Source organism: Gouania willdenowi, chromosome 6, assembly GCF_900634775.1.
Source record: "Gouania willdenowi chromosome 6, fGouWil2.1, whole genome shotgun sequence".
Classification (NCBI taxonomy): domain Eukaryota; kingdom Metazoa; phylum Chordata; class Actinopteri; order Blenniiformes; family Gobiesocidae; genus Gouania; species Gouania willdenowi.
In genome coordinates this window covers 42,285,193-42,307,940 of record NC_041049.1, presented here as the reverse complement: position 1 = coordinate 42,307,940, position 22,748 = coordinate 42,285,193, and the positions used below count along the sequence as shown (strand labels likewise).

Below are 22,748 nucleotides of genomic sequence, written 5' to 3'. Positions count from 1 at the left end.
GGTGTTAATCCTGTGGGATTACTATCCTGTGCTCAGGCCCTAACCTCCCAACTTAAAACATTATAAGCTCTATCCCACAACACTAATGACGCACGCTTAAATGTTTCACATCATTCAGGAGAAAAATACTTTCTCCCAAAAACCTTGTATCGTATCATGTCTGCTTTGGGCCCTGGGTCCATTTTAGACACGCTGAGAGGATTTAAAGGACACACACCAGATTTATCAAATAAGCAGATCAACACAGATCAGATTTGTCACACTGTGTTCAACATCGGAAGGATCTCCAACTTAACACGCCGTGTGATATTTTGTATTTGGGAGCATGGAAAAAAAAAAAAAAAAAAATCAATGATCTCCTTTAGTCCATCATAGCATAACAAAAAAGGACTTTCTCATACAGGTTTTTCTTTTAAATACTGAGCTTTAAGTCTTAGAATCCGATTAATCCTCTGCAATCACATAATGACATTCAATGCGTGAGGTTAGCGAGACAGTTGGCATGAAAATCATTGTAATTAATGAAGTTAGCAGCCAGACGATCAAGCAGTGTGACATATTCACGCATTACCGTAGAAATTATACTCGACACTCGAGTGTGGCTAAGAAGCTTTAAAGTGTGGCCAGTGGCAAAGATGATGTAATGACACGTCAGGGAGAAGATTTAAAGCTGCTGGAGACAATATTATTTTATTCGATAAAGACATGGATCAATAAATCTTAAAAAAAACATGTAAAAGGTTGAAATTCTCGCTTGAAAGGTTTGTTTTCATCTCCACCATAAACAGTTTGTGCATTGCATTGTGGGATGTGGAGTCCCGTAGACCAGGGGTTCTCAACCTTGGGGTCTGGACCCCATTTGAAGTCATGACACACTGGGGAGGGGTCGCCTGATGCCTTTAAGAAACTAAGAATATTTTCTGAAAAATTTCAGCACATTTTTCATTATTTTTACCCTTTTTCTGCAACTACACCAACATGCATTTTTGTTACATTACTCCCATTTCTGACACTTCTACATCTAATTTCAATGTCTTTCCTGTAAATTATTTGCACTTTCAAGTCATTTTCCGCACTTATAAACCGTTTCCACCACTTTTCCCACCTAATGTCACACATGTTGACCCATTATTAGCTGGGTTTTCATCAGAGATTTTCGCTAAATAAAAGCGATATTTCTAAATGTCGACAATGTATAGCTGCGCTTTGAACGTGTTTCCATTAAAGGTTGTTTTAGGCAGGAGCCTCATAACTTCCGTGAAATCTCATCCCGCGAGACTTCGCTGCAAAAAGACGGAAGCTCAGAACCTCCTTATAACACTCTGCATTCCTTTGTTGTTTCATGTCTAATGTGGCACTAATAATTTTAGTACAATGCTAAGAAATGTCCCACTCTCCTCTTCTGTCTACCGCGCTATGTTTACCCGGGGAGAAGTGGTCATGTGACCAGGTGCATCACGTTCTGTGACGTGCACTTTTGTAACACATTTCAAGATTAAAACATTTGAAATTCCACCCCATGAAAGCATAAAAACCTGTCAGCAATATTTGTTTTCAAAATCCAAGTGTTTCCGTTACCAGGTTATATTGCATTATTTAGATTTTGCGCATTTATAAGGGTAATGGAAAAACAGCTATTGTCACTTTTAGTTTTAACCTCTTTTCACCATTTTATGCTTATTTTTTGCTAATTTAACCACATTCATGATTTGTCATGCCCATAATTTTCCATTTTATACAAATTGTTCCTACTTTTTAAATTACATGACTTTTGTTTGTTTTTTTTGTTTTTTCAAAATTCTGTTTTTTTCATTACCAGTTTGCATTGGACTATTTAGATTTTGTGCATTTCCAAGTGTAATGGAAATATAGCTAATATCAATAACATTAGCTATATAATAATGTGACAGGCATGTTCAACCTTTGACATATTTATTTCCCAGAGCTAATGATCTACACTTTGTCTTTATTGATTGAAAAAATGATCGTCGCCAACAGCTTTAAACATTGATGTTTTAAAAAGAAAAAAAAAACACAAAAAAATCATTATAGAGATGTGGGAAACACGCACAAGCACACAGACAGCAAATAGCTATTTGACAAACCTGGGAACGGAGCAGTGCTAATGCATTCCAGACGAACTATGCAAATGTAAGGTTCGTCCCCAGGGAAACACTGTAAATGGCTTCAACCAACGGTGCAATCTACAGAGCCGTGCTAGTGTTTGTGTGCTTAAGCAGGGCTATCAACCACAAACACGCCTCCAGTTAGTTGGCGACAAATTAGAAAATTACAAAAAGCAACAAACAAAGTGCTGAAGAATAAAAATTTGGACAATGTTCAAACCTTTCCCGAGAGAAACATTTGTTCTGCCTGCCTGCCGGTTCTGGGAAAAGATATTTTCATGTACAAATCTAGATTTTGGCAAAAAAAGTGAGAGTAAAAAGAATTTCTTCCAGACACCAGTGGCAAAAATACTCAGCAGAAATCAGTCAAAAGTTCAACTTCATCATTTGTCCAATAAAAGTTTGGCTGCAGATCAAGCTAAATAAAGTGCAGGCTAGCCCAAAGATTTTCCACTCTGGAAACGGACTCTGCTGGAACGGGAAAACATTCACTGACATGTATTTTAGTGAAGCGTGAGAACAAATTGATGATGAATGATAACATGAATACACAAAAGTACTCAAAATGACTTTAAAAAACACACATCACGACAACAAAAATACACAAAAACGACAGAAAAACATACAAAACAACAACAAAAATATACAAAAATTACTCTAAAAAATGTCAACAAAGTACACAAGATTATTTGCAAAAGACACAAGACGACTACAAAAACACAAAAATAACAGAAAAATACAAAAAATTACACAAAACTACAAGAAAAATGCAAAACTTACTCCAAGAAACACACAAATAAACACACTGAAGGACTCCAAAACCCCAAAAAACAACACACAAAATGAAAGAAAGAATCTACCTATCAATGGCAAAAGTACACAAAATGATTAAAAAAAACACACAGTACTACAAAAAAAATACGCAAAATGACGGAAAACTATAAAAAACAAAAAACACTTACTTTATGTCAAAAAAAAATAGAAAAATGCAAAACTTACTCCAAGAAACACACAAATAAAGAAACACACTAAAGTACAGCAAAAGTACACAAAATGATTCAAAAAACAAACATTATCCCCAACAAAAATACACAAAATGACGGAAAAATATATATATAAAAAAAAATACTTTACGTCAACAAAAATGCACAGAATTACTTGCAAAAGACACATTACAACAAGAAAAATACAAAAATAGACTTAATGACTCCAAAGGGGCACAAAATGAGCAAAACATAAACAAAACGACAATAAAAAGATGCAAAATGACCGAAAAAATAAACAATAAAACGATACTATTTATATTATAGTGAAGCGTGAGAACAAATTGATGATGAATGATAACATGAGTACACAAAAGTACTCAAAATGACTTTAAAAAACATACATCACAACTAAAAAATACAAAAAAATTACATGCAAAAGATACAAAATACAAAAAAAAGAAAGAGGGGGACTTTAAAACAACAATGCACAAAATGAGCAAAAAATAAACAAAAGGACAATAAAACTATACTATTTATATTTTAGTGAAGCTTGAGAACAAATTGATAATGTAAAGAGATTTTACTAAAGTCATGATGTGAAAATATAACGTTTTGGACCTCACATGCTTTGAAAGAGGTTACAAACAAATAAAAGAAAAGTCTTAGTCTTTTAGACTGAGGGAGGACTTAGTGTCTGGGGTTATGTTATGGTTAGACTGTCTGGTCTCTGCTTTATTTCACAATGGAGTGGAAGGAATAATCTAAAAGGAACATGATCCACCACAGGCTTTTCTCACAGGAAACAGGAACAAGATTAGTTTAGGAAAAGCAAAGTGAACTTGGTTTCAATTCCAAAAATAATGCACAAGGTGTAGCACAGAGAGCTAAAATTAATCTGTATGTTATAACGTCACCTGTTCAAACACACATGTATTTACTAAACACTACCAAATGCTGAGTGGTTATGTTACGTTGCTAGGAAACCAGTTGGATCAGTGTTTATTATGCTGAAGAGGTGAGTTCCTTTCAGCTGATGTTTGCAAAATGTGTAACAGGAAGTGAAGCGGCTCTATCTGGGATGTTTATCTCGTCACGTCTAAATAGATCTGCAGAGAAACAGGAAATGCACGAGTTACTTCAAATTCCGAAGAACAAACGGAATGCTCGTTGTACGGCTTACACTGTGAGACTCACTGGGAAACACACAAAAACTCATTTAGAAATGTATTTCTTCTTCATGTCTAGACATGGGCCACATGTGGCCCTCAAACTAATTTGGGCCCCACGGTAAAGCAAAATGACCCTAGAACATACAAACTGACACAATGACTCCAAAACAATACATTACGAGAGCAAAAATGCAAAACACACAAGATGACGACAAAAATTACAGAAAATTATCCAAAACGACATGAAATATACAGAAAATTATCCAAAACCACAAGAAAAATACAGAAATTACTCCAAATAAGACACAAAATGACAAAATGCCCAACATTTTAGGACTTTAAAACCCTCCCAGAAAACAACAACACACAAATTAAAAGAAAAATTATGCCAAACAAAAGCAAAATTACACAAAATGACTCCAAAAATACACATTACGACAACTAAAAAACACAAAATTATAGAAAAATTTACAAAAAAACAACAATACAAAAAAAATTACAAAATTACTTGTAAAAGACACAAAGGCCAACAGAAATACAAAAATCAATGAAAGATATACAAATGGATTTAATGACTCAAAAGGGACAACAACGCACAAAATAAGCAAAAAATATACAAAACAACATGAAAAATACTCAAAACAACAATAAAACTACACAAAATGAATTCAGAAACAAAACAACAACAAGCGCACACAAAATGAGAACTAAATAAACAAAACAATAACAGAAATAGAAAGTGCCTTTCCTGTATGAACGCTCAGACGGGTCATTAGTATAACAGCTGACATAAATATGAATAATGTGGCTCTCAAATCAGAAATAATCACATTTTTGTGGCCCCCTCTGTGACAACAGTTCCCACTCTCTTAGAAAGGTTAAACTGCTTTGGGATAAGATGTAAAAAAGGAACCAAGGGGCTGTGAGAGAAAGAAAAAAGTAGAAATGCAAACATAAATCAATATAATGCAACAGAACAACATAAAATGTCAAATAATTACCATGAGATGCCGTCAGCTCTAACACAGCCAAACACAGTCTTTGTGTGTCAGTTGTGTGACCCTGTTTAGAGGGTCACGCCACCAGAGGAAAACGTGTGACTGGAGGCTGTTGAGTCAATAATACTCTGGCTGATGTATGAACGTGTGAACACATGGCTATGTTTCCCTCACTAGGGGAATACAGTAAGTGCAAGTCTCTGTGAACAAACAACATTTCACACAAATGTGGCAGTATGCTGGTTAATGTCGCACCACGGCGTGTGCTGCTCCACGCAACAGGCAGACCACAAGGTAAATGAAAAAAATAAATAATTAGTCCAAAACAATAGATTACGAGAGCAAAAATGCACGAAAATTCATTGCAAAACACACAAGATGACTGCATAAATGACAGAAAAAAATACAAAAATTACAAGAAAAATACAAAAAATGACAGAAAATTACATAAAACTACACGACAAATACAAAACATTAGAGAAATTTTTACAAAATGACAAGAAAAATACAAAAATTATTCCAAAAAAACACACAAAAAAACCACAACACACAGAATGAAAAAAATAATGTACCAAACAGCAAATGCCAGAGCAAAAATGCACAAAATTACTTTCAGAAAATAGAAGATGACTACAAAATTGACAGAAAAATGTAAAAACAACAAGAAAAATACAAAAAAATGACAGAAAATTGGACAAAACAACAACAAAAATTAAAAAAATATTCCACAAAACACACAAAACGACACAATATCTGACTCAAAAACCCCTCAGAAAACACACACAAAAAAAGAAAAAATTTACCAAACAACAGCAAAAGCACACAAAATGACCCTAAAAACACACATTATGACAATAAAAATGCACACAATGAAGAAAGAATACGGTGAGTGCAAGTCTCTGCGAGCAAACAACAATTCACACGAATGTGGCATTCTGCTGGTTAATGTCGCACCACGGCTCAATTACAGTGTGCTGCCTTACACAACAGACAGACCACATCCTAGTGTGAAAAACATCACCATGACGTACAGTATGTGTCAGACACCTGAGGTCTGGAGCTGTGGTACTGATGGAGATCTGTGGATGGTTGGTGCATAAATTCCTTTGCAGAAAGATTAAAATAATAAGTAAGACATCTACGGGAGTGGTTAGTAGTAGGCTGAGTGAAAAATAAGCATAAATACAGTAGATACAGGAACTTTAACTGCATCTATCAAAGATCATATGGAATAATAAATGGTTGCGTTGGGTAACTTTTAAAAAAAGTCCTCATACAGCAGCAAGAAGGAAAAAAAAACTGGTTATCCAGGAGACACGGTGACACCATTTTGCTAATATATATTACAATATAATACATTATAATATATTATTGGGTGCACTTGGAACCAATGAAGAGAACCTCACTTTTATCACTGTTAAGTTTGAGAAAATTAGAAGAAAACTAGGATTTAATTTATATAACCAGTCAGGGGAAGGAAGTAGTTTTTTGTCATCATAACATTATGTTTTAACTAAATGTGTGTGTGTAACCAGTCAGTAAGGGCATTATTCATTGAGCCATGGGATATCCCCAGTGAAATCTCCTTGAACCACTTTACCATGTATAATGCTACGTTAGCATGCTAGGTAGGGCTAGCTATAAATGACTATTCAGAGTTTAACAGGTTAGATTAGATTGAACTAGTGCTGGGCAAAATTATAATCGATTTAATCAGTTTATCGATTTTGTAGATAAAAACTCTAAAAAATAAATATAAAAACTTTATTTTTTTTTACCCCACCACAGTTTTTTCGGACTTTTTCACGTTCCGTCCTTGTTGGTTACCGTAGCGCGCTGTGAGCCAGCCCCCTCTTTGTTTACATTTATTTACCCTATGAGTAGGCTATATGTGTAATACAGACATGTTTAATTTTTATTCACACTAAGCTGAGATGCTAAGGAAGAGTTTATTATTTTTTTATTGTAATGTTACATGTTATAAAATATGTATTTATCTGATTTCTTAATCAGAAAATTGAAGCTACTGTGAAGTTGCTGTTGCACTTTTGCTTAAACCTGGGTTAAAGGTTGAAATAGTTGAATGACAGAGCCTCATTTATTTTTGATTTTGAGATTGTTCTATACATTTTAACTCTTGAGGACAATCACAGCAATGAAGCTGCACTTTTGACAATATATCTGATGTCCGCAGTCATTTTCCAGTGCATTGAAGAAGAAAAAAAAAATCGAAAATCAAAAAATCGAAACTCGAATTTTTCTTTAAAAAAATCAGACATTTTTTTTAGGCAAAATTGCCCAGCCCTAGATTGAAGCTGGTTCTTCTAGAGATTTCTACCTGTTAAAAGGGTTGCCACTGTCGCTAATGCTTGTTCATGTGGATTTGTTGGGTTTTTTACTTTCCAAATTTACATTTTAATTAATAGTGCTTTGAAATGACTTTTTATGTAATTAGCGCTATATGAATAAAGTTGAATTGAATTTAATTAAATTGAAGATTGCGGCCACTGTTAGACCTATACAGAGATTGAGAGGGGTGTGGTTTGACTTTGACTTCCTCTAATTGTGCTTTCCGCCCTAGGAGACATCCTTTAAACTTACATGAAGCCACATTTGAAGACTAAAGTTACAATAACAACTTTTCTTTCTCTCTCAAGCATAAAAAACAAAAGAATAAAAGTAAAATGACAGGAAAACAGATGTGTTTTGTTTTTCTACGAGTGTCACAATAGGTTCTGAGGCTGAGATTCTACAGTGTGGTCTAATAAATGAGTCACAAGTCCTGGCAGTGCCAGCTGCACATTGGGCAGGTGAGACACTCAGGGAATGCTAATGTCTTAATGAAAGCCCTGAGTAGCGAGTCAGACACGACCAAGCGAATACTAATCAGCCACTTTGCTGAATCACTGCCAGACACACGGTGCAAAAAAGCCCACACAGCAGAAAGGAGGGAAATGTGTTACTGAAATCAGATTATTTTACTGTGCAGAGCATTGTCTGATCACAATAAATGCAAACAGCTGCCCCACATACTGTACACCAGGAGGTCCGCGACCCACAAAACTAACACACAAAATCAGTCCAAAATGACACACAAACTAACAAAAATATATCCCCCCAAGAAAGAGAAAAACACAAAGTGACGAAATACATGAAATCACACTAAAATCACACAAACGACTTCAAAAACAAAGTGGACACAGTATGTGCAGCACACTTCAAGTAAACGTACAAAAAGAGCAAAAAAAACTAAACAAAAGCAAAAGAATATACAAAATTTCAGAAATATACACAAAAGGACAACAAAAGAAAAACATATGAAACAAAAATATACTTAATAACGACTCAAACAAACCATATACAATTATAAGAAAACAGAAATAATAGAAAAAATTCAGAACAACAGAAACATATTTACCAACTAAAAACACACAAAACTAAAAAAATACAAATATAACAGAAAACACCGAAGGACAAGCTTTGCCTCCAATCATCATGTGCAGTCCTAATATAATAGGATAAATTAATTGGTTTTCTAAACTAGATAAACCAGTAGTCTATAAATAATACAAATGCATTTCATTCTGGCACATTTTCTTAAAAAAAAAAGTATTAGAACTAAAAACTGTAAATGCTAAACATGTTAAATATGGATAGATACATATTTTTGCAGGTATAAGTTCATCTAGAGCTCCCATCAGCTAATCTTTAGTAGATAGTAAGTAGGTCATTATGACAGAGAAGGAGGACAGTGTTTTTTCTCTCTGGTCCCTTAAGTATTCATCAGTCAGAAGCCTCGTCATGGTCGTACCCTTCCTGTCCTCCAGTCCCCCGTCTCTGCTGACTCATCCTTGTCCTCTCTGCCTCCGGCTCTACAAACATACTTCTATCAGGATTCTTCTTTTTTTTTCTTTCCAGAGTGATTTTAGAGACAAGATACTTCCATCCACACCAGATTCTCCCAGGCAGCAGCGTCCCTACCTGACCCAGCCAATTCAAAGGGAAGAAAAAGCCAATGAATCACAATCCCAACTGGAAGTAATATTATTATAATTTTTTTTTTTTTTTTTGCAAAGTCTCTAAAATGATTGGAACCATAATTGTTTAGTTTAATAATCCTCTATTGAATTCTGCCTTGTGTTTGCTGACATTCGTCCATGTGCAACAATGGCCACATGGAGGCAATACAAACCTCTTATAGAGTTGGTGCCAAGTCTAAATCACATCTGTGTGTAAAGAGTGATTCAGAGCGTGCAGCTAAAACAACACACACTGTGGTATGTGTAAAACAAAGCTGGAAACAACCCAAGCATTTTTTGTGTCTACCTCCAGCAGACAATCAAAGCTTGCACAAGATATTTTCCATCCCCTTGTCAAACTTCTTGCACAGTGATCAATAGAGAATCCAATAACCTTTCTATGCATATCTGACAGGGAGATGATTACATGATGGCTTTTGGATTCTTTCTCGGATTCATTGTTTAATTGTATGTAAAAGGTTGGCCCTCAAAAGTAGAATTAATGTAAGTCTTAGTCCGTTATTAGTAGGAAAACCACAAAACGCACCTTTTGAAATGTAAAAAGCAACCTCAACCATTTTCTCCTCTTTATGTAAAATCAAGCTCCAATTTGAGACAGAAATACTATTTTCCTTGGAAAACAGGTGAACAAATGTTCGGCAAGTTAGGAAACGGATCAATATATAATATTTTGCTCGTTCAGAACCCTCACTGACATATTTTGGGACCATATGACACATTTCCATTTGTATTTTTCCCATTAAAGGGTGTAGCCGTGTAGCTAACAGACGTAATCTTGCAGGATTTCAACGTAACCCTCCAAAACTTCCATAAGTCATCTAAATCATATAAATATACAATTAATAACAGTAGTTGACTTTCATATCCTGATAACGACATATATCCTGATATAGTATTTTTTCCCTAAAATTACATGAAATATCTTCTCCCATTTATTTATAGAACCCATATGTACAGTATGTATAAAACACAATGAAATATCTTAAAGAACATTGAGTTTGGAAGAAATGTGTTTGTATTGTAAGGGAATGTTTGTTGTTGTACTTTTTTGAAAACATAATGAAATACTAATAAAAATAAAAAAAAAATACATGTACTGTAGCTACAATGTCGACATGACACAAACATAAATCTCACTTGACAGTGAAGATCTTTGTTTCTGCTCTGTCTCAATCTCTGCTTAGAAGAGGCTTTAGTGATCAGATGTGTTGAAACACGGGCGCTCTGCGGACACCTTGCCTCGTATCCAGAAACCTCTTCACTGACCGCGATGTTTTATTGCCTTATCACATCCCGTTTGGGTGAGAAAGATATTTCCACCAAAAACAGAAAATGCAGTTTTGGGCCACTTTCGGTGGCCAAATTCTTGGTGCATCATTAAAAACAACAAAATAAACAAAAGAGGGTTATGTCGTACTATAGACATTTTTATATCGCACTACGACACATCGTTATATCGCACAGCACTACTATACCCCTATTTATCATGTTTGGTATGATTGTGTGAAGTTTAATAGCCAGTAAAGTCGTCGAAACTGGGAAAGATGATGAAACGTAAATGGGTGAACTCTGAAACAGAACCGAGGACAATAGGAGGCGCTACATTAGTGAATGTAGGTTGTTTGACTGTTCAGGCAGTTCCTTTTATTCATTATTTATTACCATTTTTGGTCCAGTTTCTTACATTTTTCCAACATATCTCATAGTCTAGCATCAGTTCCCTGTTCTGCATGTCTTTCATGCTGTATCTTTGCAACGAGAATCTTCCATTCCAAAGGCTGTTGTCAACTCTCAGCCACTGTCATTGAGGAGGCGTGTAAAATATTTGTGGTGGTAAAGAGCAGGGCCCGAGGTTAGACATGACGCTGCATGGTTCCCATGATTTTATGTGTTTGCAATGTCCCACTGAATCCTGGGAAAGGTCAAGCATCCACTGGGATGTAAGCACACACACATGACCTAAGAGTCTGGACTGCCTGGGTTTGCCCAAAGATGGAAGGACAAATACTCTGCTTAGGACACATGGAATTGACGGTTGGATAATACGAAACAAATGAGGGGAAAACACAAAAACATTTAAGGGCAACTTTATCCTCTTCACTTAATTAAATGAAACTCCTACACAGACTTCCTTTCACCTGTCTGTCTTTATCTCTCCAAACCTTTTTTAAGTCTTTCTCATCTCCACTCAGGCGTGTTACACTCGACTAAACGAGGGAGAGACAGGCAGAGCAGTGGAGGGAAATGGGTCACCCACGCTATAAATTCACAGGAGCACTCGTACACTCTCAGCTGAAGCACTTCAGCTCACAAATTCCCTTTAACAGTTGAGTACAGCAGTGAAGAGTGCAGCTGACCCAGGTAGCACTCAGACACTTACACTTTGTGTTGTTGTCAGCAGCAGCTCACACAACACATGCCTTCACTACAAATAGAAACTAGACATTATCTGAAATACAATGGAGGTCAGGCTAATTTAAGGTGATTAAGGTTAAGGTCATACTTTGTCATTTCAACAAATGGCCCACACATTCTGGAATTTTTACCACTTGTTCCATAAACATTCAATAGAAACACTGTACAGTTTTTGTTTGATTGAATTAATACTTTTTGAGATATTGCCAATTTAGTATGGGGTGTATGTGTCAATTTTTGTGAGATTTTTGCGCATTCTACCAATTTCACTTCCATTATCTCAAGAACTACATCACCTAGGAAAGTGAGATTGGGTATAGTAATACAGCCCCCCATTCTCTCAGAATATACCAAAATATCTGCTATACATCCTATCTGGTGGACATGCCAGCCCCTCATAATTGGTAACAAGTTTGTTGGGGTCTCAGCTTCCAATATCTCAGAAACTACAACAAATAGGAAACTGACATTTGGTATAGTAATACAGCTCCACCTATTATCTAGAATATACAAAAATATCTGCTATGCATCCTATCTGATGGACATGCCAGGCCCTTATATATATTCATGTATTTTGAAGGAAAAACACCCCTAAAAAGGAAAACTTTAGAACATAAGAAATTTGGTCATAATAAATATGTTTTCAAAAAACCAAAACCCTGACAAACTTTTTTACAATTTTGAGGGGCTGGCATGTAGTTCCCGAGATATTACAAGCTGAAAATGGAAGAAAAATAAGGATGCACGAAAATCAACACATATCCCCTTCATGCATCCAATCAAACTAAAAATGTCCAGTGTGCCTATTAAATAATCAAAGAACAATTTGTAAAAATGTCAGAATTTTTTGAGACAGAAGTGCGTGCGATGTCCTGAAAATTAGTTGAAATGACATGCAATGTCCCATTATTGAATTAAACTTGAAAATCAGTATTTATTTATTGAGTAAGACTGTTAAACATATAAAGTTGACCTACTTTATGTGTTTACTGCTCTTTTATGCTACACGTAAACAAAAGGGTGTCCTCTTAAGAGTAGATGCAAATAAAATATTCCACTTTCCACTAATTATTTCCTCCACTTTGCACTTGTGGATGAATATTAATGAGAATTGTTACAGTAGTACACTCGTGGGAAAGCAAGACACTGTTTTCTCTCTGTTCTGTTTACTACCGCACGCCCTCCCACACACACATCTGACTTCCTTTCTACATCTACATCACTTTGTGAAAACATGAATTTCACATTTCTCATTCTCTTTTTATTTATTTATTTTTCATTCCTATTCTGTCGTAGCAGCAGGACTTAATGACAAAAGGCACGTTATCTTCTCTCTCGAGCAAAGTGTGCCTTCACATCCAGAATTGTGGAACAGAATAGAATTTCATTTTATCAATAGATGGTCTTTTTTAGCCATGCTGTCAAATATTTCTCTCTCATCTTTGTAAAAAAAAATGCATTCAGTCACTTAATAGAAGAGAGATAAAGGTTAAATTGTTTGGAGGTTTGTGGGAGGGAGGCAGAGGGTGGGAAGGCACACATCCATCCATCCATCCATCCATCGGATGTTGTAGCAGAAGAGAGAGTCCAGCTTACTTCATATAGAGAAAACCCATTATCACTATCTCCCTGTCTTCAGATTCTATAATCACATCCACTAGGTGATAATCTATTTATTATTTAATCACCACCACAGATTTACTTTGAACTTGTAAGCAGCTACGCACATGTCTACAGATGTGTAGGTCCTCCGATTTTGTGCAGAAAAGTCATTGAAATTTGATGGAGAAGGGGCAGAAATGGGAGTAATGTAGCGAAAATACAAATAAAAGGAGCAAAAATAAGGCAAGGAAAAGTGATGAAAACAGGTTAAAATATGTCAAGTTTGGTGTAGTTGCAGAAAAAGGGTTAAAAAAAATAGAATCAATAACAGGCTCAAACTGTTCAAAAAATATTCTTAGTTTATTAAAGGCATCCCCTCCCTAAATTGGGTCCTGACGCCAAGGTTGAGAATCAATGATCTAAACAAGGAAAGATGATGAAACGGAAAGGAAACACAAACGTCTAACGTGACGTAGAAACGTGTAAACCCTGAAACGGAATTTGGGAAATTTTCGGACGTGAGTGAAGAAAGGATAGAATGTCACAGCAAAGGGTGGAAAAAAAGGGGTGGAGTCTACTTTGCTGCTGAGTATCTTCTTCCTTCTAAGCTGCCTTTGGGGAAAAAAAAGGGGGTTCCATTTCATCAAAACTGGGTGTGGTGTAAATCAGGGCCTCCTCTTTGCATTTTCCTCTCTCCTTCTACATGTCTTTGTCTCTTTAATTGTTCTGACTGACCCCAGCTTTAGCTTCCACAGTCCTGAGGCGTCTCTTTGGGAATCGATACCTTAGCAAGGCAAAGTAGATCAAACTACAGCAGGTGTTTGATTGGTTTTTGCCAACAGGTCAATTATATTATAGAACTTTCTGTACCAACTCTTCCACTATTGTATCTGAGGCTAACTCTGATGATTAGATTATCCTGATGTGAAACAAGCCTAGCATCAGCCAGAGTCCATGATGACCTTCTCTGTGATTGGTGGAGACGACGTGTTTAAAGGTAACGAGGATTGATTCGTATTGGCTGATTGCTTCCAGCTCTTTAGCCCCGCAGCACTAAATTACAGTCATGTATTGTTTGTTTGCATTCCTATTCCGCTCATGAATGTGTTTTTGTAAACCGTGACATTGATTCACCCCTCCTTCCAACATGCCCTTGCTCCCCCGCAGTGCCTCTGACAACAACATGTTCCCTTGGAGAAGAGTTCCTATCCCTAAAATCCCAGCATAGCCTAGCCAAACACATAAACTGGGCTTTTTTCCACCCTTTCTTTATTTATTTAGGTCCCAATTTCAGGAAAGAGTTCAGCAGCTTAACATGATAGTGGGATAACAAAGGGGATAATCCTAATCAGTCTGCTCTAGGGTAATCTAAACTGAAAACATCCCTTTAAAGAAGCTGTTTAAACTGTCAACACTAACTGGCAAATTCATCAACTCAAAAACATATCATAGGATAACTTTTACATCACGCATCAGGTTTTCTTAGCTACATTTACATAAAGACAATTTTTTCACAAGTATATTTGAACCAAAAAACAAAACATTTTAAGACAAAGACAAAGAAAATAAAGAACTACAGCATTTTTCATAAGCGTGCATGTAGTTCTTGGACTTTGCTATAAAATTATCCAGTTTTCTGAGTAAATTTTGGTTTCAAAGTGATTTTTTTCTGTCAAAGGAAAACAAACAAAAAAAAAACTGTCAAATATGTGTTTATCTCTGACCAGGGGCATCTGTGATGGTCCTGTTGCTTCTTGTTTTTGGACTGACCTAAAAACACCATATTTTGGCCTTCAAAGTGTCTCCATGGAGATCAAAGGCAAATAATGATAAAAACTGACATTGTCCGGGTGTCAGGGGTGAGAAATATGACTGGTCGCAATATGAAAGAATGATTTTAAAAAGATATTTAAGAAGGAATGATGATGAAAAGTCTTGATTTAAAAGTTGAAAAAGACATGGGCACGTGACCAAAATACACAAAATGACCACAGAAACATACAGAATTAGAGAAAAATACACAAGGGCAACAAATATACACAAACATTTAAAAAAAACTATACAGGAAAACAACAATACTAATCAAAAATTACACAAGATACATACATAATAAACAACACTTTACAACACACAAAATGACTCCTAAAACACAGACAAAATAACAGATCATTATATAAAATCATAACAGAACAAGACAAAAATAACTCCAGAAACACATAAACAACAAAAAACACACACATACCACAGAAAATATAAGAATAATATTCAAAATTAATACAAAAATACACAAAACAACAACTAAAAACTAGGAATGTAACGATTAATTGTAAGGCAGTTAAAAATCGATTCATAGGTATCAAGGTTGATATTGATTTTATGAAAATTGAATCGCAGTACTTTTTTCAAACAGCAGATGGCACTCTATATTTCTCCTTCTCTTGTCCAAATGCTGAAGCTTCGGGCGGAATCTGCTACTACTTTCTTTCTGGCCGCCTTCTACTCTTAAACATGTTCATAAATGATTCCTTACCCCTTTAGCACCGAAAGAATATCTGTAATATTACGTGAATATCTGTAAAAGTCACATTTTTCTATTAGCTCTGTCTGCTAGCATAGCATCTCTTCTTCACTGCACAGAATAGCTGCATGCCAACCGCCCACTGGGTTACCAGCACCCTCTGCTGGTCCAAACAAATATCTGCTGTAAATACAAGGTAGACTGGTTTTTTTTTAAAGTCCAATTGTTAAGGCACAAAATATATTTTCAGTTGCACTTTTAAAAAAGAAAAAGAACTATTATGCAGTTTTGCATTGTTTACTATAGAACCAGAATTTAAATTAATAGGCTTCTTCTTCATTTGTATTATTCCTTTATTTATTTCATTCAAGATTTATCTTTAGTTAAATTGCATTGTTCTGAATAGTTTATCAAGGGATTATTTTGACAATGAAAAATAAAAGGAAAATAATACAGTATTTTCTAAAGGAATATTTTTCAATCATTATTTGTCTACAGTCCCATTTTGTAAAATAAATCGTGAGAGAATCGTTGAGTGAATCGTTACATCCCTACTAAAAACACAAACCATTTGTTGTTTCCTGTGTTACTGTAATGCCCAGATTGGTCAAATTTTGAACGCTGACTGGAATGTTGATCATGTGACCCTCAAATCAGATAGAATCACATTTTTGTAGCCCTGCTGTGATAAAAGTTTTAGTTTCCCTGATGCATTTATCAGCATGATACAGAGAGTAAATTAAACGATTGCTCTTCAGGCTATAATCTGGATGGTAAAAATCAATGTGACGACTTCAGTCTCCAAGTATCTAATAAACACACTGAATGTTAATGGTTGTGAGAAATTATTTAACCGATAGGGATTCACAGCCGCTAAACCCTGCAAAGTTCTTTTTGGAGACGCTCAAAGATGTGAAAAACTTAAAAAGAATGAAAAACACTATAAACCTGATCTCAGCTTGGAGCATTGGATTTCCTGCTCCATCAGCTGCATTTAAATGAAATATTCATTCAATGAATCCATGTTTTTGGGCCTGAAACAACTCTTGATGTTGCGTGAAGCAGATATTGACTTGACAAGTTAGAGCAGGACAAAAACTGCTGCTGTGAATGGAAACGAAAGCATTTCAGGGGCCTGATAAGGATATGAATAGAAGACAGAACAGCCAAAGTTAAGTCTCACCGATGTCTGTTCCCCTGCCAACGCAAAGGTCGGATATAAGTCAAACTGTCTGAACACTTATTTTAGCTGTTTTTCAAAGTTTCTTAAACAATGGTTTGATTAAAGTCTGCAGAAAATGTGACATATTCACCACATCAACGTGAAAACTGATGCACATCAATCTCGTTGTTCTTTTCGGCACAGCCGCAGAGCAATGCCACTGAGTTTATGTAAATCACAATAAGTAATCCCCTTCAGTCTGTCTTCACACAGCTGCTTGCAAAGAGGAATGGAGGCAACGCAATCAGTAGAAAGAGGCCTTTTCCCTTGCGTGTGTGAAAATCAGCTTTCCTCCATTAATTATGTTGATTTGAGTGAACGTGGATATACTGTGTGTGTGTGTGTGTGTGTGTGTGCATGTGTGCGCGCGTGCGTGCATGTGTGTGTCGTCAGCCAATCAACCAGCAGAAATTACCACCACAGTGAATATTCAGCTTCCTCCCAATGAGGACAATCACTTCAGGAGACCTTATATTCAGTCTGATTAAGGTTTGAAAATGACTTTTTAAAGATTTCAAACACAAAAACCTGCAATATTTTGATACAACGTGGGTGGGCCTATTTTGTGTAACGCATGGCTTTGTGTAAGGGTGCGTGTGTTTGATACTGTTTTTAACCTGTATACACACACATTATATCAGTGGGTACCAAACTTTTCTTTGAAGAATGAAGAACTCTCAGAGTCCCCCCCATCGCGACGAAATGTAAAAAAAAAAATACATTTTTTTTAAAAAAAGGGTAAAAAAAATATATGAAAAAGCTGTTTATTTTATTAATGAAGTGCAATGAAAAAACCTTTCTAGGGAATGACCGGGAGTGTTTATATATATGTGTGTGTGTGTATATATATATATATATATATATATATATTAAAAAGAAGAAAAAAACAAAGAGATTGGAATAGTATTCTTCAAATCTCTTGAAAATAACTATTGATAACTCATAATTAGAACAGTATAAGAATATTAGAACATTAATAAGGCTCTCTGTTAATAAAGTGCTAAGAAAAACTATTATATTTTTCATGCACAAGGTTCAGCAACCGCCATGACGTCACGCTCCCCCACCCCCAGGGGGCGCGCCCCCTTGTTTGGGAATTACTGCACTACATAATTCACGACAGCATGTATACGATATGTGCACTCGTGTATACTGTATACATGAGTGTCTTTAGTTGTTTAGTGCTGGCTCAATGAAAGGGAAAGCTGCTACAAACAGAAACAAATCTCTGCAGAGCTGCTCAGAAGCTGCAGCTGCTCAAAGAGTCGCGATAATAATGAAAGTGAAGTTTCATCAACATCCATATTTCAAATGGCACATTAAAGTCTCTTTGATCTCATCTCCTGAACACACACACACACACACACACACACACACACACACTGTACTTATAGGTCTGACTCACACAATAGCACAGAAATGACATGAAAGAGCGTTGTGTGCGATTGTCATAGATCACATGGTGAACACACGCACAGTTGGAAACTTGGTTTTGTCTTCAGCAAGGAGCAAATTAACGGGAATCCACTGACAGGTTAAAACCTGTCTTCAAGTTTGACGTTACAGTTTACCTTAGAACGAACACACACGCACATTCCACTTTTAATGCTGAGCTGACAACAATTATTTGGAGTTCGGATTCACAAACACTTGCAACAAACACCAAGGCTGTGTTGTAAATGTCATCCTAACATACTTCTCATACTTAGTCTGATGTCAAAATGAGTATAGAGTGTGTTCACATTACATAGTATGAAAAAATTGAGTATGTGAGAAATACCCTGATGTATACTGGAGACGATTTTTAGGTATGCAAGGTGGGCACGGTTCATCAGTAGCACAATGGAGGCTCTCTGAAAATCTCCAAAATGTGTGAATAAAATGCGTCTACGTAAATTTTATGGATTAAATGATCACATGTTGATATTCTACTTGGTCACTTTCTCACTAGAAATGTTTTCAGAACTTTCAAAGGTGGAGAATTAACGGAGATATTTAACCTCAGATGATGTCTTTTAATTCGGAATTATAGTGTTCTGCTTCGTGTGACATGGAAATGGTCATTCCGAATTGAGGTTTACATGGAAAACGGTTTATTTGCTTTTATTCAATTCCGCTTTAGGTCTGGGGGTTGGGAAGGGTTCTGATTGGACAGGGGGCAAACGTGACGTATCACGTCTATCGAGATAATAACACACAACAAACCTTTCCTTTTCGGCCAAAACATAGAAGACCACATAAAAGGAACTGTTTTCACTTTTATTTTGATTGTAGTTCTGAAGCAGCAGCTGGACGTAATGTAACGTTTCACTTTGGTCAGCTGAGCAGGAGAAGGAGACAGAAGACGTACTTTGGCCAATCAGAGCCAGTGGTTAGTGCAACGGTTGCTCTACCTCCACCTATAAGATGTTGAGTAGAAGAACTTTATGATGATTTGCATCATTAGTGAAGCTCTGTGTCATGGTGCAGGGCTTCATGTCCTCGATGAAGCCTGTTTTGTTTGCCCATGTCTCTGTGTGTGTGTAATAAGTCCACGTGAATGTCCACATGTTTATGCTTCCATCCATCCACTCTTTTCATTATATCCATGTCTTCTAAGGATCTTATTAAATAAATTGTCTCGGCGCGAGTCAGGGCCACCATCTTGGATTATGTCGTCACCAGCGCGTTATCGACAGGACGGAATGAGGAATTATTCAATTCGGAATTAAAATCAGAATAAGCAAACCAATTAATTTGGATTTATCTTTAATTCATAGTGGCCCTTTTCATTCAGGATTAGGTGTTTACAAGGTGAGTTTAAAGATGGTTTAACTTTTATTCTGAATTAAAGCTCTGATGTAAACCTAGCCATTGTGCTTCAGGTTTTTGTAGTTGTTGGTTCCAAATGCATCTTGGGAAACTCGGAAATATAATTCAATGGGAACACTCATCATCCTATAGTATATAGTAGACAGTATGTAGTGCATAGTACGGAGCGCAACATTTCCAACACAGCCTAAAAGCATCCTGATGTGTCGCAGCAGGAAAACATTTATTTCTTTAACTTGAGACACATGTGGCTGCATGACTGTAGTCAATAAAATGTTACTATCTCATGTCTTACGACAATGCCAGCAAATCAAGTTGCACTTCATACACTTAGACTTCTCTGTGTAACCTTGAAGTCGAGGACAGCAGCTGAATTCATTAGAAAGGCAAAGATTGACAGACTTGGACTGACGGAGGTATGGTCCAGTGTGGAGATTAAAAGCTTTGCTCTTGACTCGATCGTCTTCCAACAACTCAGATCTATAGAATAGTCAAGAACTTTTCTATAAAAAAAATCCCATTCACACACACACAGAGAGAGAGAGAGAGAAGTCTGACACTGAGTGAGAGTCAAAGAGAGAGAGAGTTTCTCACCCTCTCTCCACTGTTCCTTCGCAGAGTTCCCACCGGCAGCTTCAGCATCAGCCGCCGGGTCCTCCCGGGCGTCACCGCTCCCTGGACCACCATGGTGTGCGTCTCTGTCGGTGTGCGTGCATGAGAGGTGGGCGTCCTCGCTATCCCGTCCAGCCTGACAGCCTTGGTTCACGCGCAAACTTGCGCGTGCGTGTGTGTTGTGTGTAAGAAGAAGAGAAAGAAGTGTGTGTGTGTGTGTGTGTGTGTGTGTGTGTGTGTGTGTGTGTGTGTGTGTGTGTGTGTGTGTGTGTGTGTGTGTGTGTGTGTGTGTAAGCAGGGAAAGGAAAGGAATCCTCCTCCACGGCGCTCCTATGTTATTCTCTCCACTCCTCTTTCAGTGTGCGGTGGAAAAGCAGCAGCCATTCTGCTCCCCTCTGTCACTCAGAAGGTGAATGAGTGTGTTGGGCTTTGTCTCCTCCGTTCACTCCTCCACTCTGCTCCCCTCCCTCCCTCCCTCCCTCCCTCTGCCTCACTCACTTCCTTCAGTCGGGGGGCTTAACCAGGTCACTGGATTAATGTGACGTTGCCGCTCAAATTAGCATACACCCCTGTGTCATGTGACGCCTGCATGTGTGAGAATAATACGGAGCCCACAGCATGGTTGGGGTCAATTATAATTGTAATCTCGTAATTGATAATTAATTACAATTACGGCATAATTATAATTGTGTAATTGATTGAATTGTAATTGAGTTATATAATTAACTTTGTAATTATAATTGACAGGGTTGGGGTCAATTGAATATTATAATTACAAATACATCTTCAATTAAAGCCGCGAGCAGCATCGTAGGGTCCAAAGGAGTGGCCGGGGTCAGTAACCCAAGGTCGAGTATCCCAATGTTGGGAATCGGGGTTTGGTCTGATCGAATTTGCTGCAAATTGGTGGAAAAACAGTTATTGCATTTACATTTTTTTAGCATTAACCTAGCAATAGCATTAACCTGACATTAGCATGAACTAGCAATAGCTTAGCATAAGCATAAACTTAGCATTAACATTGTTGTAGCATTAGAATTAGCCTAACATTAACATTTACCTATCATTAGCATTGGGATAACATCAGCATTATCAATTACCTGGCATTAGCATTAACCTATCATTAACCTAGAAATAGCATTGACCTAGCAATGGTATTAGCCTAGCATTAGCATTAACCTAGCATTAGCATTGGGCTAACATTAGCATTAACCTAGCATTAGCATTGGGCTAACATTAGCATTAACCTAGTATTAGCAATAACCTGGTATTAGCAATAGACTAGCAATAGCATTAACCTAGCAAAAGTATTGGCCTAGCATTGACATTAACCTAGCATTAGCATTGGGCTAACATTAGCATTAATCTAGTATTAGCAATAACCTTGCATTAGCATTAGCCTAGAAATAGAATTAACCTAGCATTAGCTTTGACCTAGCAATAGCATTTACCTAGGATTAACATTAGCTAGCAATAGCTTAGCATTAGCATGAACCTAGCAACAGCATTAACGTAGCAATAACCAAGCATTAGCCTAGTTAGTAAACCAGTAAAACCAATTAGAAGACCTGTTCACACAGTAGTATTAGTTAAAAACCCAGTATTAAGAGAAAACCAGTTAAAAATCTCTCTCAGTGAATTTGATGCAAATCCACTGAAAAATATGGGCAAGATACAGAATTTAGAATGTGATGGTGAGGAAATGGCGAAGAATTTTCCAGGTGACATTATAGGCCCCTCCCACCAATCACAGCCTGTTTATTCTTCATCAGCGACCTGCTCCATCACACGACATATCGTCTTTCCACCAGAGCTGTTAGCATTAGACGCCATTAAAAGTGGCGCCATCTGAGAATGCAAGGCATGATGGGTAATTTTCACCTTGAGTCTTGTTTAGGGATGGACAACCATCATGTGTGTCAAATATGAGGGAGTTTGAACTTTGTATATTAGAGTTTTATGCATTTTTCTATTATGGCGTGCGCCATCTGAGAACGCAAAGCATGATGGGTAATTTTTTCACTGTGATTCTTGTTTAGGGATGGGCAGTCATCATGTGTATCAAATATGAGACTGTTTGAACTTTGTATATGAGAGTTTTAGCGTATTTTTCTATAATGACGTGCTAAATGGCACCAGTTGAGAATGCAAGGCATGATGGGTAATTTTCACATAAAATCTTGTTTAGGGATGGACCGTCATCCTGTGTATCAAATATGATGCAATTTGAACTTTGTATATGAGAGTTA

The 22,748-nt window shown here is 36.7% G+C and overlaps 1 protein-coding gene across 9 annotated transcripts in view; it reads right to left on the bottom strand.

Annotated features, from left to right (window-relative positions):
• The window catches only part of frmd4a (FERM domain containing 4A), a 187,244-nt gene that overhangs the window by 74,476 nt on the left and 90,020 nt on the right, over positions 1–22,748 (bottom strand). For 2 of the 9 annotated variants that reach the window (XM_028451673.1, XM_028451675.1), the window contains exon 1: positions 20,482–20,902. The exons of 6 other annotated variants lie outside the window; for them this stretch is intronic. In XM_028451673.1, coding sequence (XP_028307474.1) covers positions 20,482–20,574 — 93 coding nt within the window. In that variant the 5' untranslated portion in view covers positions 20,575–20,902. Of the gene's footprint in view, positions 1–5,282; positions 5,397–20,481; positions 20,903–22,748 lie in introns of those variants that run through there. One more of the 9 variants, XM_028451682.1, reaches the window with a different exon arrangement.